The following is a 13,415-nucleotide window of genomic DNA, read 5'->3' as shown; positions in this document are numbered from 1 at the left end:
CAATCCCACTAATTCCTAAACCTCCCACACCCTCCTCTACCTGGGCAGAAAGAGTTTCTCCATCCTATGAAGTCCTATGAACATTTTCATATATATCTCTCTGAAAACATCCCATGTCACCTTCTGGTAGGTACTCCAGTTATGAGTTTATGGCAGCCCTTCCTCATGGACAGGCATCTGGAGAGAAGGGAAAAATATATCTGGCTTATTGTTGAATATTCCACAGCACACAGTGGAGTGCCTACTGTATACTGAACAAATGAATGAATAAATAAAAATCTCCGTAGCAAAGCAATGAATTCAATTCTCCCAGCTAAAAACGTGGGAAACTGCCTCTGTAGAAATAGGAGGCAGCTTAAAAAAGAGCAAGTGGGTAAAATATTATAGCTCTGAATATGCTGAAAACATTTTATTTACTCATAGTATCAGAATGCTCGAAGGATTTTATTCTTATTCCCCTTTGGACTAACCCTTTTTCTTTTTCCTTTTTATTTATTTATTTATTTATTTATTTTGTGGTATGCGGGCCTCTCACTGTTGTGGCCTCTCCCGTTGCGGAGCACAGGCTCCGGACGCGCAGGTTCAGCGGCCATGGCTCACGGGCCCAGCCGCTCCGCGGCATGTGGGATCTTCCTGGACCAGGGCACGAACCCATGTCCCCTGCATCGGTAGGCGGCCTCTCAACCACTGCGCCACCAGGGAAGCCCCCCTTTTTCTTTTTTAAATCAGAGATCCATAGACAATTGCTTTTATGGGAGGGAAATAAAGGATAGAGATTTGGGATGGGCAAAAATATAGAACTGTCCTTTTTTATCTAAAGCAATTACCATGAGGATAAACAGCTTTCTTAATACAGCGATTCCATAAATAACAGTAGAATTCTTGACGTCTCAGTGGTAAGAAGTCTGCAGGGCCATGCCAATGATATATATTGCTGGTTGGGAGAAACTCTTGTTTACAAGCTAATTATTGTATAACAAGTTGGTTTTAGCTAGCTGTCTGAGAGGTTAAAACAGCAGATTTGGAAAGATAAAGTGGGTATCAGTATGTACATTTTAAAGATCTCTGATTACAAACAACAGTTTGAGAGAACTGAAAAAAAACAAGTTAGAAAAAAACCAGTTTATTAAGTAATATCATATAAATAACTTGTTACAAAAATTGATTTGCAAAAGGCATATTTACTCTTTGTGAGAAATCACTTTTTAAATTGCATTCTTTTCAAATTTTTACGTCTAAGAAAACAAAGGAAAATCAAAGAAGCCATTTCAAGGAGAGTGTATTTGCCATTTGACTACAACAAAAGGCCCGGCCACACTGAGCTAAAAGGTAATTGTCTCAACCCCATTCTTCTAATACAGAAAACTTTCTCATGTAAACTGTGAACTTATGAAAATCTCCCTAGCTAGAAATGTGGATGAAAGCTGAGCAGTGATTGTTTCCATCAGGTGTTCTTGTTGCCAAAGACATGAGCGATACCGAGAAAAACCATATGAACTGAGCACTCCAGTCAGTAGATCTTCGAAGGTGGTATCAGCTTCAATTTATACTTGGGAGTATTTTTAATTAAAAACAATCAATACCAAAAAGCTTTTATTTTGGGGGTTTAAAATCACAAATCACAGCAGGAGAATGCCAAGTTGCCTTAGCTTGGTGCTACTGAAGATGCCCATAGCAATTATTTTAAGTCCTATTCTTATGCAGTTTACTTTCAAAGCAATGAAAATAATCACAAACAAAATAGTACAGTGGTTTTGAATCGCTCCTATGTTTCTCCCGAGCAGATCAGTTTTACGTTTGCTACACAGCATTCCTCCTGAATGCCTAGTAATTCTATACATATGATTCCTTAATAAACACTAAACTAATAGATCATAGAAAACTAAAAGCTTATAGCAGGTGCCTCTAGACATATTTACATAAATAGCATAGTCTTGCAAGAAAGACCAAGATCTCATTATAGTGGAATGCTTTTTCCACAACGCTGGGTCCATGCCTCATTTGTCAGATTAACCCCCTTTGAGGAGAAATTTGAGTTTGTGGTCCATGTGTTTTTAAAAAGAGGGAATTAAGCAACTTGTAAAAGCTCTTTTGAAATTAATCTAATAACCCAGTGGCTCTTTGGCTAAGTGCCTGGTCCTGTTTGAAATACAGTGGGTAATAGGCTTTGTTTCCATTTGACCTCCTTTCAGCACTTTCATCTGCTGGCTCTGTCGGGCAAATGTTCCCCCCAAATTAAAAAATGAAAATGCATCATAAATAAGGTATTACCAAATGGGGAGTAGATTAAAGATTGTTTCAGCAATGCTTAAATTAAATTGACAATGCAGAGACCATAAACTTGTGGCTTTAAAAATGAACTATTTCTTTATTAACTTAACAAGTGTGTGAGTCAATGTATTGCTCTGCACAGAAAATATGGTCAGGGTCTGATATTTTTTAGTAGAAAATTATCCCTTTAGAAAATTATTCCATAAAGATGCCAAAGGGAGATTAAAAATGCTGCAACCGTAAGAATCAGTGAACTTTTAAGGAGATGATACTGTAATTTTGTATTCTCTACAAAAGAAAGCTGCAGTCAGACCTCAGGAAATAGTTCATTTTCCTGAAGATGCACACACGAAGTCTTAATCTTTCCACTCTTATAATCTGATAAAGGAGGCTGGGTTGTAGTGGTAATAGTAGACTGCTTGGATTTTTAATCTCCTGTCACAATTCAAAAAAGATTTCCTCTAGACAAAATAATAATAATAATAATAATAATAAAATTACACTAAAATGATCCTTTTCAGAGGATACCTTTCAAAATAGTGGAGATCATGAGTTTTTAGTGTTCTTCCAAAGTAATTACACCACTTCAACACTAGTGACTATGAAAAAATAATTTATTTGGTGGTTTGTTCTGTCCCTGGGGAAAATAAATTTAGCTGTACCTGCTTTAAATATTTAGTTTGTGCCCAGGAATCAAGTTTCTTCTTTCCTTTCAACTGCATACTTTTTTAATGGTCCTCAAGTATATAGAATTGAGGAATGCCCAATTCGTAGTTTACACATGATTATCTCCAATGAAATACCCATTTCAAGACAAAGCATTTGGTATAAGGTATTGCTCAGCAAATCAGAACACCTAAAATGTATGTATTACTTAAATGTTTAAATTTAAAAATTACCTAAAAATGAAACTAATGAAAACACTCTGAAGTTAATTTGGATCCATAAAATTTGGATGCTTCTAAGACAGAGATTCAACTTATAAGAACTTTTTGTATAACTTTTTGGGAGCTGAAAATGAACACTAAACCAAAATTTTTATACTGAGTTAGAATATAACACCAGGTGTTATTCCATCTGAAAATGGAGTTGATTTGTTTCCAAACCTCCCTATATGCACCTGAACTGTAAAGCTAAGAAAGCTCTTACAAAAACATATATTTTCTGGGCCCAGGTCCCCTCTCTTATGGCTCTATGAAACCATTTTTGATTCTCCCTCATTTGATTTAGTTTTTTATTTGGGAATGAATGTTTTCCAGGCCTTTCAGAAGAAAGTGCCATGAAGTGAAGGGGCTTTAAACTTATGCACAATAGCTTAATGTTTTTAAAATTTCAGCTTATTCTAGGGAACATCTCAGTGATGAAGAAACTTTCCCCTTTGAATAGAGGGCAAAAAAAAAAAAAAAAAAAAAAGTGAGAAGGGCCTCAAAGTCCTTGAAACAACCCACAAAGGCAATCTCCCTATATTTAATGAATTTTAGTTTCTCAGTGATTAAAGCAAATATTAAAACAACTTTACCTCTTCTCAATTTCCTTCTTTCTCATCACAAAAATCTAATATCAGGACAGAGACAATGTGAAAACTGAGCTGAAAACTAATGTTTTCTCCAGTAATCATTCATGTCAACCCAGGTTCTTGACCTGATGTCTTGGTGGAAGGAAGTGAGACCAGCACATAATGATGGAACTATGGCTCTTATTGTTTCCACGACATCAGGCAGCTTTAATTTTAGGAAAATATTACTCAGTCTTGACATTTATAGGACCCTAGTGCAAAATACTCAGCTCGAATCTATCCAATTTCTTAGAGATTCACTTCATCATCAGCTTTTGTGGTAAGAGATTTAACAGTTATTTACTTAGTCATATTAACCTGCTTTTGGTATAACTGTCCCATCTTCAGGGTGGAATAAGATAACTTCCAATTTCACCTCAGAAATTCCACTACAGAACTTCTTACTTTCACTTAGGAGGAGAGCATAAACCTTACCTTTAAACATGGAAGTTGCTGGCGTCAACCCACACACATTCCAATTAATGCCAAAATTTCAAAAGGAAGACTTCTGATGATACCATTCTTTTTACAGGACTATCTTTCTTGATATACTTTATTACATGACATGAAATATAAGGATAGAGAGCTCTTAAATTTTACAGTAAGTTGTGTGATTAAGGTGCTGTTCTATTGCTATAAATAACTAGTTCTTATTAATTAACTTTACTAAGCTATCTTTTTTTCAACACTTACCTGTGACTATGATATATATCGATTCATTACAGTGAAGCCCTCCTGTAGTATTTTGTCTGCATTCCCGTGTGTGTGTTATGTCTGTGTGTGTGTGAAGAACTAGAAAAGAAAACCTTGTAAGCAGGAAACAGCCCAACCATGAAATACTTGTTAGTATACAGGGAAGTCCATCCATTCAGGAAACACAAGGAATGATATGGTTGTAAAAATTTTTCACTCTCATTGGGTAACCCAAAAGACTATATTTCTCTTATTGTAAAGGTTCTGTCTTTACTTCCTGGGTAATAAACCTATTTAGAACTTAACTACTAAACAACAGTGTGTTTCCAAATAGAAAGTATGTGCTGATAGGACATTATCCCCAAATGGAAGTGGCACTAAGATTATCTGTAGAAAATTAACATTAATTGAAAATAAATCCCTAAGACTAATAATTGAAGTCAGCATATTCTTAAGTACATATTATATACATACAGAGCCTGTTTTTTTCAACGTTTTCAAAACAAGCATGTTTCATTACAGTACTTTGGAAATTTCTGATGACTGCACAATGTAAGAGTCTAATGACAAAAATCATTAGAACAGCATATGAAATAAATGATTTGAACCTGCCAAAAGGATTAGTTCAGTTCAGTTGGGTCCTCTGGATGATAACTATGATGCTAATTGCATAATTAGAGAAATAATGGATTCGATGGATTGTACATTACTTTTCTGTTGCAGTTTGAGACCATTACTTTATCATTATTTCAAAGACAAGGATAGCAGGATTGCCGTGGAAACAAAGTTAAAAACAATGAAAAAATTTTAATGCTTTTGAAAGTCAGCTATCATTTTAATTACAATCTTAAACACCCTTGTTGAAAGGAATCCAAGTTTTCCCTTTGTAAGTGTCTTCCAAACATGTAATATGTAGGTTTTCACCATGATTTCAATGTTCATCTATATGTACCATGTTATATAAATATACGGATATTTCCGAACGTGAAGGACAAGGTGTCAAGTTCAAGTGTGACTGGCTCTTACCTCCCCATTAGACTCTGAGAGAGGGATCTGAGTTTTATTTAATCTACCTTCACTAATGCAACTTAAGTGTATAAGAAGTATCTGAAGAATATGAATTACTGTACTTCACACTGCTACTTTCAAGTATATTAGAATAATACTGACAATTACAGACAAGGAGTTAAACTTTGTCTCAGAAAAGTTCCTTCAAGAACTTTTTAAACAATTTAGACTTATTTGTAATTAGCCTACTGATGGCTGAAATAATTTCAAGTGATCCCTGATACATTTGGTGGCCCAAACTTTAAAATATGCTAAATATTTCCTTTGTTAACATTTATTAGCTATTTTTCTTTTCCCTTTATATGGTGCAAGGGCAAACTTTTGTATGTCTAATATATAACAAATTATGAGTCAGTGACAAGGAATGAGGTCTTATTAAGATTTTTTTTTTTTTTTGGTTATCTTTGAATGTTACCATTTAATTGGCATCATTTCCTAAAGAAGAAGGCGAATCTCAAAACATTGGTGGATCTGATGTTTTGAATAGTTATTGGTGCCAGAAAAAGATCATGAAGGGTAAACAGGACTGGCAAATATCATTTTAAATTCTTTGTGACAGAAATACACACCCATATATAGTTCATGATCTCCTTGTGAGCTGATATACCAGGAACAGTGGTTCCTCCTTCATTTCTTTAACTAAAACTATATTTTTATAAGGTATAATCCCTTATCCCATTAGCATGTGAAATGTACAGAGCAGTCAGCTGATCTTGAGTCAATGCAATGTAGTAAGAGACCAGGCCAGTGAAATTGAGCACGTTCCAAACCTGCACTAACAGAACAGGGGAGAAGATTACTCCCCACCCTCTCCTCCAGCACGGTGCCTGTTGGGCTGACATGGTTAACTGGATGCACTAAAAAATAAACATTTGCCTCTCAGAAGCTCATAAAAGTGTACTAGAAAAAAAGTCTCTAACATTGGATCCGAACGGACTGCAGCCATTGACTTTTGGAACGGGTAGAACAGAGAACCCTTCATGGAGAGGTGGATAAATAGAAAGAAATAACCACTTCACATGTTTCAGTGTCGTACTGGAAAATGAAAAAGGCAACATATTAGGAGTCCTTGTCACTGTCCACCCCTCCGTACATATCTGCGAGCTTTTTGAACCGAGGCCCCCAGTCACTAAGGTAATCGTAGTCCTGGTCTCCATCCGTGGTCACCGACTCCAGCGAGCTCAGGGAATCAGCCACTGAACCGGTACCCTCGTAGGCGAAGGTGGCCAAGGAGTCGTAGGGCGGGGCAGTGGGGTCCGTGTCATTTTCCTTTAACCTTTGGTTAATGAAATCTCGGACGTCGGTGTTATCACAAGCTGCTGGAGTCCGTCGGGGTAGAAAAAGGGCTTCGGGCACAATGTCCCTGCGTAATTTGCTGTCCTCTATGGCTTCGGGATTCCTCAGGGTGCCGATATCAAAGGCCTGGGTGTCCTCCTCTCCCCCACCTTCGTCGTTGTAACTGACAATGTTGTCTCTGATGTCCTCTTTGGAAATGATCAAAGGTTCTTTTTTCCGCTGTCGCCTGAGAGCTGCAAACAACACCACTGTCACTGGAAGCAGAAACAAAACAGCGAGGGAAAGGAAAGTTAATTTGCCGACCAATTAACGTCAGGAAGAAACACTGCTCCAAAGCGAAGTTTTCAAAGTTTTTGAGGAAACTACTCGAGACTCAACTTTTGCTTCCTTAAGGTTGCACGTGCCTCCACGCATGATCAAACCACGACCCTCTCCCACCCCCAAATCGACTAACTATTTGAAAGAAAGTTAGGATTTAAGTAGTGGATAAAACACCTTCATGTTTTGTCAGTAGTTCCTTGTTGCTTTAAAATGGCAGACTAGTTTCAAGGTAAGGAAAAGAATAATAATAATAAAAAAGAGCTCAAACACAGTGAGAGTACTGCAATAAGAGTGAAAATTATGCTGAGCACCTGAAATGCTCTGAAACTGTTTATAAGCACAAGGCTGGCACCTTCGGGGATGTGTTGAAGGGTTTGCATAACTCCACTTCTAAAATAACTTTGGCACTGATGCCTTCTTTTTTTTCCCGAGAAAAGTATAAAGTTAGTTTAAAACCCAAAGTAGAGACGTGGATGTTTGGATACCTTTCTTACATATAAGTACAGGTAATACCTGCAGAGACCCAGATACAATTCAGTTAAGCCATTTTGGACTTCAAGATCAGCCAGTTTGAAGGGGGCAGGTAATAGTGCACATGCCAGATTATCTGTGTTTAGGCTAAACAAAATAAACACATTTAAGTGGGAACTTAAAAAATCTCTCAGAGTTTCATGTTCTGTAAGTTTGTTGACCGGAATGTTTGTTCTTTTGATTTTTCCTAATTCGGATTAGAGACAAAGCAAGAACTGTGTTTAAATAGCTCCTGGTGTTTCTTCATAGCTGGTTGGGTAGAAAACAGCTGGCTACTGTAAAGAGACACATCCACGAATGAACACATGGATGAGAAAGTGAAAACATACTGACAGCTTAGAGAGGAAACTGCCATCCAGGGCAGAAAATGCATTGTTAACCTGGGGTTGTCCATGGGAGATTAGTACCAGTAACTTCTCTTTACTCTCATCCATAACATGGTCCAGTTTTTATGAGCCATGCAAATTGAATTATCACAATAAGAATTACAGAATAATGGGTTTTGGTGGATGTGTATATCTATCTCTATATTAATGGATATAGGCACACCCAGGTGTCTATATATTTAACATTTCAGATGTTAATAGTGTTACTAATTGGTGATCTATCGAGATAGTTCTATGTGCCAAGCGCTGTGCTAAGTGCTTTACATACCAAATCGAATTTAATTATCATAATAGTCTTACAAAGTAGGTACTGTCATTATAACTCCATTTTACATAAGAGGAAATTGAGGTTTAGAGATGTCTCTTGTACGAACAATTGAAATCTAGGTCAGTCAGACTAAAAAGCCTGTACTCTTAATTACCCTGCTTTGAAGCATGTTTGGATTGCAGACTATTTCTAAAGGATATGCAATTTTGCTGTTTTCAAGCATGCGGTTGTGTAACGGTAGACATTCTCTTTTGCTGCCAGAGAGTATCCTGATGCCTCATTTATCCCTTTTATTCAGGGTATTTATTTATTTGTTCATTCAATAAATATATATTTAGTGCCAACTCTGTGCCAGGTATAGTTCTAAGCATTATCAATGAAAAAAAAGAGATCAAGAGCCTGTCTGAAAAAGGGAGGCAGGAGTGGTGGTGGGGGGGTGGCGGGTAGAGACAGAAAAAAACAGTGTATGTAATAAATAAGGAAATTATTATAAGGTGATAAGTGCAATGGAAACAAGTAGAGCAGAGTAGGGAGGGTGGGAAGGACTTCCGTGTACGTCTGAGGGGCTGTATATATTTTCTGGGGGGAGACTGCGTCATTGAGGAAGTAACATCTGAGCAAAGAGACGAGGAGTTATCCAAGGAACTGTCTGGAGAAGAAGGCAGAGCTAGGAGGAAGGCCACGGGGTGGGGGTGTGCCTGCAGCGTGTGAGGTGCCGGGGAGACGGGCGGAGTAGGAAGGGCCATGTCAAGTGGGGCTGTGGGTGCTTTGTACGCCTTCACTTTACCCGGGGGGTCCAGGTGGGTGGAAAATTGCATGGCTTTGGGTGGAGGGATGCTCTTAATCTACTTTTTATGCTGGTACCCAGTGTGACGCGGATTTGCAAAACAGAGGGTTGTAAGTAAGGACAGCCTTTGGGATAGAGAATAGGATCAAGCTAACTGTCGCTCAAAGAAATACATTCTGATGGACACAGGTTCATTCCAACATTTAAGGCGAGATAGCAGGCATTTATCACTTCCTGATTTTTCCCCAGCTTAAGGTGCCTATATCTTGTCTTTTACTCCTGTGCACGCCTGAAAGTGCAATTGTCTAGAAGACAGAGGGCGCATTCAGTAATTTAAAGGCATTTGTGCACTGCCTAATTCTCCTACTGTTACAACTGCCTATATCTTTTCTTATTGGCCCAATGCATATCTGAACAGAATTTCTTGAGGGTGTAACTGTCTAAAAGGAAGATCTTTTTCAAAGCTAACTTTTATAAACCGAAAATGTGAGTTCTAAGCACATGGAACAAAAACACTCTGAGAAAGTAAAATGCTGTCTTCTCTGTAACTGAGCCTTTCCCTTTTCTCTACCACCTTGAGGCCAGAGGACAGCAGTGAGATATTCAGGGCCAGGGTGCTTGGACAAATTTGTGTTCAAATCCCATCATAAAACTGGAAGGTAGCAAGGCATCTGAGATCAGCAGATCTAGGTTCACTTAAACGATCCGACCTTTCTAATTCAGTTTCCTTCTCTGTAAAAGAGAAGCAATAACACAGTGCCCAGTGTGCAAGTTATTATGCCAACTCTAAAGCACCAAAGAAGCACGAGATGTAGTAGTTGTTTTTAACTGTTGCTTTACTGACAAAAACAACAGATGCCACATGATCCACTTTCTTGATGGCAGATTTCCTCCTATATCAATGTGGCTTTCCTTCTCTTACCAACTCTCAGGTTTGCTGCCATTTTCTTCAATGGTCTCATTTTTAGTTCGAGCTCTCTTTCAGCCTGAAAGTTACACTGCATTCTATAAGTTCATGGAGAAACTAGAGTACAGTGTGGAAGCACCAGGGGTCGGCAGGGTAAAGACCTGCGTTTGGAACTTAGCTCTACCACCTGTTAGCTGTGTAACTTGGCTTCACACCCTGGGGCCTCAGTTTTCATATGTAAGATGCAGGTAAATATAGACTAGATGGTTCTGAGGATTCAGTGAGAAAGACATTTGTAAAGCGTATTGCCCAGTGTCTAGCCCATGCTGTGAGCCTAGTAAAGATTAGATCCCATTTTTCTCCTTTTAAATTAGGTACAGTATTCCAAAGAGACTAGACAAGATGTGGGAAACACTGAGGCAAATTAGAAGTAATGAGGAGACAGTGAAGTCACTGGAGGGAAAAGACGAAAAGAGAGGACATAGGGAGCTGGTTAGAAGGAAACTAAGGGGGAGGACAAAGTGGGTAGATGATGAGGGAAGGGAAGCATGACCTCTATGAGGCGAAGGCTGGCTCTTCCTCCATAGACCACGAGTCCATGGAATTCTACCTGAGTACTGCATGCCAGTCTAGTCCTTCTAAAAATAACCTTTTTTTTTTTAATGCGGTACGCAGGCCTCTCACTGTTGTGGCCTCTCCCGTTGCGGATCACAGGCTCCGGATGCGCAGGCTCAGCAGCCATGGCTCACGGGCCCAGCCGCTTCGTGGCATGTGGGATCCTCCCGGACCAGGGCACGAACCCGTGTTCCCTGCATCGGCAGGCGGACTCTCAACCACTGCGCTACCAGGGAAGCCCATATAACCTCTTTTTCTAATCAAAAAGAATATTCATATCTTTCTCTTGGAAAACAATTTTTACAGACTCACACCATTGGAACACTGATTTGTCTTTGCATACTGTCAGTTTTTATTTACCCTCCTATCTTAAAATACTTGCCCCAAACCTTAGTTGACAAAGAGAATCACAGTTCTTTAGCCGAGTTTCAAGACTCTGTTATAATTAGCAGAGTTGATCTGGAACGTGAAACTCTTGAACAGGGATCCCTAGGCTTTCTCTTCTTGGAGAAATGGAGGTTTTCCTTTCCTCTTTTCGAAGTCACTATATTGTCATTTTTTAAAAAGGAGTTTTTCTCCTTCTGTGCAATCTAGGTTAACTCTGGCTTACTTTTTCCCCCCATGGTGTAGGCAAGCTCCTCAAATCTTAACTTCTTTTTTCGAAGGGCTGCATTAGCTAACGTTTGATTTCTTAGTTCACAACAGTCAAGGGACTTTGGAGCATTTTGAGCTCAACTTGTGCACTTAATTAGTTGGTTGGGGGTAAAAATTTCCTTTGAATCACCGTTAGATCTTGATTTTCACTATTCATTCATTTCTTTTAGGTCAAAGATTTATTTCCTTAGTCACAAAGTTATTTATTATTGAGAGTCTGAGAAATAATAGGCATCATGTATGTGGCAATCAGAGAGCAATGCTAAGAAGGTAGTTATTTAAGTGGGTGGATCCAAATAAGTTTTCTGAGTTAAAGAAAATTTCACCACTATTTATTCTCCTGTATGAGAAAAAAAAAAGTCATCACATTTCTCTTTCCACTTTCCCATTGATCTTTAAAATTTACCTTTGTAGAAATGGCCTTCATCACATACCCCATGTCCAATGACTTTTGTTCTTTGAAAATTTAACATTTGTCAGGTTAAATATTAAACAACAAATGAAATGGAAAGGGCATATTTATATTGCCCTCAAATCCCCCTGTGATTCATTCCCATTCTGATAGAAAAGAGATTCTTTTGGTGGAATGACTCCCTGGGTAGGGAAAGACATGGGCAAGTTTCACAGCTGTTCATTCTCCAAAGCCATTTTCAAGCAAAAACTAGTTCATGGGTGAACAACATAAGATTCTCAGCACATAACTCTACTCACCTAGATCAGGCTGTATGCCTTAATGGGGGAGGCGGATAAATCTAGAGAGCCACAGTAACAGTGTGTGCCCCTCAGCATGGGGAGATAGGATGCAGGGAGAAGCAGTTTACCTAGTAGGGTCACGATGCACAGCAGGATGGCAACCAAAGCCCCCGTGCTCAGTCCCGTGGGGTGGACAAGGGCCTCCGCATGGCAGGACTGCATGTTCCCTTGGTGGTCACATGCACAGACCCGGACAGTCACTGTCCCAGTGCTGCTTTGGACTGGGTAGTCATTGTCTGATATGACCACAGGCAGGAGGTAGGTGCTCATCTCGTGTCTATTATAGCCATTTTTCCGAGTTAAGATTCCCGCTGTGTTGTCTGGAACCAGAAAGCAAAGTGGTGAATGGAAGTGGAAACCATGTTATATATTGGATCAATTGTGATGGGAGTAGACAGATAATAGATGCAGATATAGATATATAGACAGACAAGGCAACTTGGGCTCATTTACCTTTGTTGTCTTGAATGGTAAAGTTTGAGCCACCGGCTGCTTCTGGGGCCAAAGAGAATGAGAATTGGTGCCCGCTGTAAGGGTCGTCCTTGTCAATGGCTCGTAGGGTCTGAATCAACTAAAATTGAAACCATAAAGCTGCCATCAAAATTGAAATCATAAAGCTGCTAACTCAAAAGTGTTTCTTACAGTTTTGCAGTAAATGGCTTGATCAAATGATTTCTAATTTTACTTTTAAAATGATAGCCTCTAGAAAATTTACAATGAATCCACTGTATGCAAAGAACTAATAGGCCGGAAATAGAGCCAGGGACAATACTTTGTTGTGGAGCTGTCCTGTGCACTGTAGCATTTTTAGCAGCAAGCCTGGTCTCCTCCTTTCAAACCAGCAGTACCCTCTTCCTTGTGACAATCAGAAATGTCCCCAGACATTGCCAAATGTCCCCTGGGGGGCAATATCACCTGGGTTGAGAAACATGGCCCTAGAGTGATACCAAGCTATAAAATATCACAATGATCTATGACAATATTGCAACTTAAGCAAATGGAGGCACTCTTTGGACAGCCTGCTTAGAAATGCAATCTTGGCATATACACAAGCCATCAACCTGCAAAAAAAGTTAGTTTGAATATAAAACACACAACTTCAGCTTCTCATTTTAACATGCATTTTAACAGTGCAATTCTATTTTGACAAACTGTAACATAGTTTTTATTTCACTGGCAGAAAAGACTGATTTCAGGTGGGGACAAATGTGTAAAACAGTAAAACATTCATGAATTTGTACTGCTTGTACAGATGGGCAATGTAAGTAAGTGAAACTATGAATTATAGGCAATTGTAAAATATGTTCTAG

General features: G+C 38.8%; 1 protein-coding gene across 2 annotated transcripts in view; it reads right to left on the bottom strand.

Annotated features, from left to right (window-relative positions):
* Nucleotides 1-6,646: 6,646 nt before the first annotated feature.
* The window catches only part of LOC132485139 (cadherin-6), a 56,448-nt gene continuing 49,679 nt past the window's right edge, over nucleotides 6,647-13,415 (bottom strand). For both annotated transcript variants that reach the window (XM_060091613.1, XM_060091614.1), the window contains 3 exons: nucleotides 12,559-12,676; nucleotides 12,174-12,425; nucleotides 6,647-7,137 (listed from right to left, as the gene is read on the bottom strand). In XM_060091613.1, coding sequence (XP_059947596.1) covers nucleotides 6,647-7,137; nucleotides 12,174-12,425; nucleotides 12,559-12,676 — 861 coding nt within the window. The remainder of the gene's footprint in view (nucleotides 7,138-12,173; nucleotides 12,426-12,558; nucleotides 12,677-13,415) is intronic.

The sequence above is a fragment of the Mesoplodon densirostris genome, chromosome 3 (genome assembly GCF_025265405.1).
Source record: "Mesoplodon densirostris isolate mMesDen1 chromosome 3, mMesDen1 primary haplotype, whole genome shotgun sequence".
NCBI lineage: Eukaryota > Metazoa > Chordata > Mammalia > Artiodactyla > Ziphiidae > Mesoplodon > Mesoplodon densirostris.
The sequence above is the reverse complement of the archived record's forward strand: the minus strand, read 5'-3'. Positions and strand labels throughout refer to the sequence as shown.